General features: G+C 30.4%; 1 protein-coding gene and 1 long non-coding RNA gene across 2 annotated transcripts; both read left to right on the top strand.

The window, feature by feature from the left end:
* Positions 1 to 1,390: 1,390 nt before the first annotated feature.
* Positions 1,391 to 2,384, top strand: LOC120081780. The gene is made up of 3 exons (XR_005482950.1): positions 1,391 to 1,785; positions 1,881 to 2,001; positions 2,092 to 2,384. It is a non-coding gene; the product is annotated as an uncharacterized LOC120081780 (long non-coding RNA).
* Positions 2,385 to 7,892: 5,508 nt separating this feature from the next.
* Positions 7,893 to 8,656, top strand: LOC120081747 (protein NIM1-INTERACTING 2). The gene has a single exon (XM_039036861.1). It carries the CDS (start codon positions 8,012 to 8,014, stop codon positions 8,447 to 8,449), a length of 438 nt encoding a protein of 145 aa, XP_038892789.1. The 5' UTR covers positions 7,893 to 8,011; the 3' UTR covers positions 8,450 to 8,656.
* The last annotated feature ends 951 nt before the right edge of the window (positions 8,657 to 9,607 follow it).

Consider the following 9,607-nt stretch of genomic DNA (forward strand, 5'->3'; position numbering starts at 1 on the left):
AAGTATAAGTGAGATTTATATTAAATACCATGCATTATGAAAAGAGAATTAAAATTATAGGGTATATTTATTTGATACAATATAAAAAACTATAGGTTATGTGTTATATTATATATATATATACTTATTTAAAAAATTAAATTATTATTTTATTTTTAATTTAATTTAATTTTAAATTAAAGGGAGGGAAATAACTTCCCTCCCCTTACTTCTCTCTGAGAGAATGTGAAGTGTAGGTGGTTATTAGGGGTCTTCTTCTTTTTCACATAAGAGGTCTTATAGAAGATTTCAATCTGGATGATCTCGCTGTAAAATTGTAAAGAAAAACTCTCACCACTGCTCTCAATTCTCTCTTCCATTCTTCCAAAAATCAGAGAAGCCCACAACTCTCTCTATGATTCTCATCCCAATAGAGAATACAAGAGGATCCAATTGGTGGTGCCCAATTTGGCTCATTTGTATTCTGATCGTGATCAATAATGGAAAGATAATTTGTGAAGAAGAAAATTGTTTTTTAAAGGTAAGTCTTCTTTCTAAACCCTAATTTCTTTTATACATGCTGTAAATTTTCTTGATTATGCATATCTGTATTTTGTAAAATTTGTGTAATTCTGTGAAAATAAAATTGGGACAATCTCCACGTTTCTGCTCAGGACCTTCACAGTTCCTTCAAATGAAAGATTGAAGGTTGCTGGAATAACTAGGAGGATAAAAGAAGGAAATAAAGAGCCAATAATCGTCAAATACACTATATTTCCAGAAGTACTAGAAGATACGTGGTCAACCACTAAACATAAATCATTTTTGAGAAAGTTCAATAAAACCGACATCAGCCACAAAACATCTTTATCCTTAACAATCAATTTTCGGAACCATCTCGCTATACTGTTAATCAAGATATAGAAAGATTGCCAAAAGGAAAAATCTTACCTTAAATACATTTAACAAATTGTTGGAAGGACTGGTTTGACAGAATATAAACCTCAAGAACTTGAAAATCATGATAATGTGAATCTTCATACCATCTACCATCGAAAAAAGTCTTAACTCAGAGTGAAGCTGTAACACCCCGCACATTTTTTTTAATAACAATGTAATTTCAGTAACTTTATTATTTGGAATTTCAGTAATTGTTATTAGTTGGAGGGCATTTTTGGAATTTTGGACTTCAAGTGTAAGTGCGGGAATTTAATTGTTGGCGTGAAATTATTCAATTTGAAATTCAATTTGAAAATTAATGGCAGGAATTAATTTTCATTTGAAAAGGAAAGAAATTTAATATTATAAAGTGGAATAAGGAAAAGAATATTTAATATTATAAAGTGGAATAAGGAAAGGAATAAAATGTAATTATACTTATTTCCTTTTTTAGTTTATTATTATTATTATTATTTTAAAACCCACATTCCCTTTCTTCCTCACGCAATCCGATGCCCCCCTCCCAATTTCTTTTTCCTCCCGCCGCCTACCTTGACCAACAGCTGATCTCCTCAGCTCGTCGTCCAAACGCCGCCGGTCCGACCCCAGCTGCTCGCTGCCGAGGTTTTACTCAGCTGACGCCCACCGTTCGGTAAGGCCCGACGGCGTTCGAAGCCCCCTCTTAGCATGCTACGTTACGCCACTGACCGTCGAGCCGCCTGTCCCGTCATCTAGCTTGATCCGTCCAACCTAGGTTCGCTTCACCTCACCGTCAGATCCGCGTCATCACGTCGGATCCGCTGCCTAACTGTCGGATTTCTTCTGTCGCCGCCACCGTTGCTTGTGCCAGAATCTTGGAGTCTTTGGGTAAGATAAAAGTGTTTAGAATTTTCTTTGGGGATTTTAGAATACTCGGTTGATTTTGGCTAAAATTGTGAATGACCATCATGTTTGGGCCATAGATTTGAGTGTTGGAAGAGTTTCAAGGTCGAAAGCGGATCGTGCGGCGTTGCAAAAGTTGTTTCGGGTTGGTCAATCAAACTTTTGGTTGTGGATTTGATCTTGGACCAAGTCACAACTTTGGTAAGTTAAATTGGGGTTCGTTAGATTCAATGTGATATGTTTTGGTTTTGGCTCCAAAGATTGAATTCTAGTATTTGTGTTTTGTGCTAGGGGAATTAATTCGAGAGTTACTTTGTTAGAGATTAATTGCTTGGGTTAATTTTGGATTTAATTTGGAGGTAAGTAATCTTACTACTGTAACTGCCCACGGGCCAGACATTAGATGTATGCTAGCATGATAAATAAATGTTATGACAGAATGATAGCATGATAGACCGATAGTATAATATGATCAAAGTATGTTCTGGTACGAGATCTGAATTATTTATGTATGCACATAGACACTTGAATGCTAGTATGAGATGGTATGTGCTTCCATATGGTTGTATTTGATATGATGATGTTGAGGTATACATGTATGTTGTAGAACCATGATGTTGAGGTATATGTGTATGTTGTAGAGCTATGATGTTGAGGTATATATGTATGTCATAGATTCGTACAGTGATGATTATGATGTTGAGACTGTGCAAATGTTCTTACTGATTAGTTAGATGCTCATTAGATTTTGTATTTCCTTCTAAATTCACCAGTTTGTATTTCCTTCGGGATTCACCAGGTTGTGTTTCCTTCGGGATTCACCAGTTTGTGTCTCCTTCGGGATTCACCAGAGGTAGTAGGCATACTTAACTGCAGTAGAATAGGACTCAATCTCCTTCTTGTTTCATGTGTATATGTGTCTCATGAGGACTAGAGCAGTTTATATGTTTCACCAGAGGTGGGTATCTAGAGGACATAGATGCCCAACTTGACCCCAGTAGTGGAGTTACTTACTGAGTATTTTATACTCATTCTTTCTCATGTTGTTGTTTCAGGTAATTGGTAGATGATGCATTCCGGGCGATTTGGACTAAAGCGGAAATTCGTGATTGGGCCACTGGGACTAGTTTTTATGCTTTTGCATCATGAGATTTAGAGTTCTTTTCATGTTCTCTTAACTTTTAGTTTTGAGATTTAAAACTTATTTTTAAGAATCCTTTTCAGACTTATTTATTATCCTTTATGATTTATGGGTACCCTATATTGTTTAAGTTATTTGAATTTAATGAAAGTCTTTTGAACTTACCTTATTTAATTAGCATTTATTTCGCATAACCGAGTGTCGTTTTGAGTTCCATGCATGCATGTATTTAGTGACGGCCTAAACTGTAAGTATCCTAGGGGATCGGGTGTTATAGAAGCCATAACAAAAAACAACAAGATAGCAAATGTGGACACTTGTGTGTCAATAATACAGACTTTTGTTGAGATATCATATAAACAAAAGGCATATCAAATTTTTATCGAATCCAAAATTAAATAATATTAATATGTCATTTGTATAAACTATAATGATAATTTTTTAAATAAATAAACTTAATAAGATAATATAAAATGTGAAGATTTATGATAAAATTAAAATTTAAATTGAGAGAGAAAAATCAAGGAAATATCAATTTTGAATTGAAAAGTAGTTTAATGAGCAGAAATTAATATGATAAAAGATTGTCAATTCGAAATTCAAAAGGGGTGAAAAAAGTGCTTTTTTTTTTTTTTTTTTTACTGAATCAATTGCCTATTTACACTTTATTTCTAATTCAACTATGTTCACACTATAACAATTACACTATACTTAATAATTTTGATGGACGACCAGATTAAGGGCATAATGGACATTATAAAAAAGGACCTCATATGCGTAACGTACGTTTTACCAAAATTTTTGTTATTTCTGGATTTCTTCATAATCTAAGCGAAACATCAAATCTTGCTATTTTGTCTGATTTTTCTACTTAATTTCTGAGTGACACACTAATCAAAATTATTCGTATTTGTATAGTTAAAGTGTTCAATTATAATTAATAAACACAATAAAATAGGATGATAAGATGAAGATTAGGACAGTAAATCGTTTTTATTTAGCTCATAAATGTTTTTTCTCCGCTCTTTCTTACAAATAAGTAGAAAAATAATGTTGAAATTAAAAATAATAATAAAATTAGGAAGATAAGAATTAACTTGAAAAAAAAATCAGAATAAAAAAACTACCAACTAGAAAAGTAGTATTGTATGTAATTATTACAATCACACAACAATCTCTCTTCGACCCTAGTTATAAGAACACTCTTTCAAATCATGATACTACTCGTGTCATTGGGTTATACAAGTTTAAAGTGGAGAAATTGTAAAAAATAACACGCTTATTTTTATCTTAAAAAACTAGCATATTTTTTGAAAACTCGTAAAAATAATTTTTCTCGGTCTATCTCGGGTGAGATCAACCACGAGATTTTAGTTAAAAATCAACATTTTCCAACTTATCGATTGTTTGGTGCTTTCTCGGTACATCTCGCTAGATTATACACCGAGATTATGTACATCTTGGTATTAATCTCGAACAAAATAACACCGAGATTCTCTATATTTGAGTTTTCTTGATGAAATTTCGGGTATAATTAATACCGAGATCCTATATATTTGATCTCTCAGTGAAATTCCGGATATAATTAACACCAAAATTTATATATTTGAGCTTTCTCGATAGAATCTCTAGCACGATTATCACCGAGGTTCAATATATATCCCAAATCTTACCCAATGTTTAAAAATTTTGTATCTTTCACAAAATTTAAAAATGTTGAATCAATTTGGAAAACCCATTTGAAATTTTGAAAATTCATATAATTGTGAAAACATAAATTATGCTAAAAGATTTGAAAAATTACGTAATAATTTGATATAATGTTTAGTAAACATAATTGAATTTAAAGAAAATTTGAAAATAATATAAGATTTAGTATAAAATTTGGTAAGATTGCATAAAAAAAATAGCAAATCTCGGTGTATAATCAGGCGACATGTATTGAGAAGACCCAAAACAATTGACAAGCTAGAAAACGTTGATTTCTAAACTAATTCTGGATAGTCGTTCTCATCCGTGATGGATAGAGAAAAATTATTTTTATGAATTTTCAAAAGACGTGCTAATTTTATAAGGTAAAAATCTAAACGTACTATTTTTGATAATTTTTCTTTAAAGTACTCTATAATTTAGAAACTTTAAAATCAAAGACATAGACCTTTTCTTTTTATATAGTACGTAAGTCTCATCACTTTCTTAAATTTTTCGGACAAAGATCTAATATTTTTTAAAAAAAAAACTCACAACTCACCGTCCCCACATCTTGGTATTCAAATTTGTTTGTTAGATTGTGATACCCTAATTTAATAATTATCCTCGAGTGCACTTATTCAAAAATTGAAAAACACGACAGGAGAAGTTACAAAATTTCGAAGGAAAAAAATTGGATGGAATCGCTATTGTAAAGTCATTTACTATACACAATTAAAAATTAACGTGGCAATTAAATTATTATAAAAAAGTTATTAAAATATTATTTTATTTATATGTAAAGAAAGATGGAGCATGCACTTAACTTTACCCAACACCACAGAGGAATGTGAGACGCGTGTAGAAGAGCAAGATGAACACGTGGATAATACGTGTGCATAAAAAAAAATTAAAAAAAAAGACAACCAAAATTGATTAGTCGAGTCGCCTTCATTTGCCTTTCTCGAGTTAATAAATTTGTCTCTTTTTATTATTCTTTTCTTAAAAAAAAATTGATTAGTCGTCTATGGCCTCCATTTTCTTCGCAACATGTGCGTGAAATAATCAAATATTTGACGTGGATAATACAAGCAGATTCATTTTAATCTCTAATTTTTCATATTTAAAATCTAAGAAATTAAATTCAAACTCTTTTATGTTTAATAAAATTTTTGTCAATTTAGAATGCATTTGATTTAACTTTTCAAATATTTAATTTTGAAAACAAGTTATTTTAGAAGAAATTATAATATTGGATAACCATTCAAAATAGTTTTTGAAAATAATTTTTATCAAACTAGTTTAAATAAAAATCATCTTTTTAAAAAATATTTTACTCTAACAATTTCAAACAACCCTTTAATAATTTAATAGCACCATAATTGTGTTAGTTAATTAGTGATCAAAGGGGGTTAGAGATTTTTTAAATTAATAAAAATATCAATTTAAACGTATACCTAAATTTGTGTATCAATTAAAATCTTAAGCTAATGATATGTCAATTTAAGCGGTAAGCTTTCGTAAGTCTATCAAATTTGTATTTTTTTTTTCAAATTTCATTAAAAAATTATTATGTGAAATTTATAATTATTTCAATTAAATTATTAAAGTTTTGAATGGATATATTATTCAACTATTCTTACAAATGTATAAACTTTTTAAAATGTTATTACGATTTAAAAAAGAAATTACATTATAAAAAATAAAAAATTTAATTAATTGATTAATCAAGTTATTGAAAATTTAATATTGAAATTAACACAACAACAGAAGTCATACGAGACTAGAAGCGTTGCGTGAAATTTCCTGGAAACGAGGTTCAAAGGCCACACGTTACGAGTGATAGTTAGCATCGGGTTTCTTTCGAAGCATTTTCTAGCTGACGTCACACCCACGACGCAATATCCATTCCATCTCTTGTTACGTCACTCTCAAACAAATTTCATTTTACACATTTCTATGTCAATTCAAATTCAACTATTCTCCATTTCTCCTATACAAACAAATTATTTTTTACTCTATTCCCCTACCCATCTTCTAATTTTATTATATGTAAAATAAATAAATAAATAAAATAAAACCCTCTTCCTATAGTCAACATTCAATTAATAAATCTTTGACCATAATCCACAAATTCTATTCCTCTTCCTCTTTATAAAATAACATTACCAACATCTTTGACTTTATTTTAAATGGTTTTTAAACACAATTTAGTTGAGGAAAGTGGCTGTGAAGTAAAGTACCTATTAATATTATTAATTTTATTATTTAAAAGAGTAATTGAAAACGAAATTTACAATAAAAAGAAAATCGGACATGAATATCTTGCATTGGACATTAAGAGGAAGAAAAAAAAAAGTAGGTCCAATTCCTCAATATAAAAATGGACAAAATATTGCAATAATTTAGAACTTAGCGAATTCCTTCAAAATTATTGTGAACAATATTTTCCTACTAATTAGGTAGAAGTAATTATCTTCTAGGGATTGTCCCTTTTATTCCTCAAAATAAATAAAATAATTTTATAATTTAATATGCAAAATTATAAAATGACAAAAATTAAAATGGATTCTAAAAAATTAGAAAAATAGAATATACAAAATATTAAAACTTAAACTTCTTAATAAGAGGCGGATAGAAATCTATGGAAATTAGTCTCCATAGAAATCTGAAAATTTCATAAAATTAAATTAAAAACCGAAGTTCCTATGAAGCACAGATACAAATACGGTTACACAATACGAATCCTTAATTTCTAAAAAACTAAGATATGAATACGTCTATATATTTCTAAAAAAACAAAGACACTGATACATTGAAAATACATTTTTTTCTTAAAAAATCTAGGATATAAATAAATTTAGTAACACAAAATAGATTACAAACACTAAAATACAATACAAAAAAACATCTAAGATGTTGAAATACAATAGTTAATAAAATGCAATAAGAAAATGACTCATATTATAAAAAAGAAGAAGAAGATTAGAGGGAGAACCATAAAGACAAACGAAAAACTTCTTCATTGAATTGTTGAAGATATCTAAATAGTTTATATTTTGGTGGATTTTGTAAGGACTCAAATGTAAAGATGAAGATTAGATGATTATAGGTTTGGTCTTTTATTTATTTTTTTCCTTTTAGTTTTGAATTCGAGTAGTGAACTTTTTAAATAGAAATAGATACGTCAAATTGCGTATCAGTATAGTCTAATATGGATTCTTTACAAGTATCTGTGCTGTGCTTCGTAAGAAATTCCACTCCTAAAATAATTTAATAGCACCGCGCATTATAAATTTTTGTACAGAAAATTCTACACTCTCACATCAAAAGCCTAAAGAAAAGATTCTTTCGCCTACACCACTGACCACTAAAAACACGATGCCGTTTGAGTTGTTTCCGGCGAGTCGGAGTACGGACAGAGGGAAAAGAAAGCGGGAAGACGATGCCGGGACGGGAAGCCAGAGGGATGCGGTGGCGGACAGAGGAAAAGAAGCGGAGACGGCGACGGATGAAGAGGTGGAGGAGTTCTTCTCCATTCTGAAGCGATTACATGCGGCGACGAAATACATAGAGAAGATCGACGGTGCGAGCCGTTTGTTGATGGGAAAGAGATCGAAGCCGACGAAGTCGAGCGAGGAAGAAGCCGATGAAGTTGAAATTAGGGCAGAAAAAATTCCAGATCACAAATTGGACAGAAATTTGGATCTGGATCTGAACTTAGAGCCTGCATGCGTTGAATCGGATGATAAAACAAGCCGGAGTCAGAATCTGAAAACGTCGTGCGCCGATTCGGCCGCGGATTCTTGCCGGAAGTAGAAATTTCTGGCGCAGGTGAAAGTTTTGGCTGTACCTGAAAGAAATCGATGGCTGCGGATCATTCGGGGGGGGGGGGGGGGTGTAGGAAGATGAATTGAAATTGGTTGCGGATCCGGGTAAGACTGGCCCGATCCAGAATTCTATATTGCTAATCTTTTTAATTAATGAAAAATTATGGATGAATGATATGGGATGTTATTTTAATTATTACTCCATTCGTGGGAAGAATGTGAGAAGAGTTTGTTGGTTTTGATAAGCCGATGTAGAATTTTGGGATTCACGACTTGTTTCTTCAAAACCAAGAACATTATTTTCTTTTAACAATTAAGTTTTAGGTTAAATTACTGATCTGGTCCTTTGATTTAAATCCGTCTAAATTCCGTCCTTATAATTTATAATTAAAATTTAATCCTGAATATTTTCAGGACCAACTAATTAGGACTAAATTTTAACTTTTAAGACCACATAGAATAAAATTTGTCTTTTAATAAACCACATATTTTTTTGGTGGGAGCTATGCTTGTTTTGGCGGATTTTAGTTCCATACTTCAAATTCTCTAAATTTAATCTATTATGTTGTTCCAATTTAATAAATTTTAACTTTAGTTTTTCGTTTAATAAAAGTCGTCATGTATATTTCTAGAATTCATTGAAATAATGCTATACATAGACATTTAAAAAAATTAATGTAACAATGATTAAAACAATATAATTCAAAGTAGAAGGATGAAAATAATATTTCAATATAAATTATTATTTTTTTAAAAAATATATATTTTCCAACTGTAGGACTGAAATTTGAAATTTCTCTTTTTCTTTCATTTTAGGTCAAAGTATATGTTTGATACTCATTTGCCAATTATGTTCGTATTGGTTAAATGTAAGTGTTCTTAACCTTTATGGTCCTCAAATATCATGATTTACAATATATCTATAAATTTGAGATATATACTGATGTTGGAAAAGTTAACATTCAAATATATACTTTTCTAAGAGAAATGTGCATGAATTGTATTTTTTCTCTATATAGAATACCAACTAAAATTTTTCTCTCCTTTAATTTAAAATTTACTCTTTGATGTAACCTTTTACTGTCACTAGGAAATGACACATCAAACTAAATTTATATTGTACCAATCAATAGTACCTATACTACTA

Source organism: Benincasa hispida, chromosome 7 (genome assembly GCF_009727055.1).
Source record: "Benincasa hispida cultivar B227 chromosome 7, ASM972705v1, whole genome shotgun sequence".
In the NCBI taxonomy this organism is placed as follows: domain Eukaryota; kingdom Viridiplantae; phylum Streptophyta; class Magnoliopsida; order Cucurbitales; family Cucurbitaceae; genus Benincasa; species Benincasa hispida.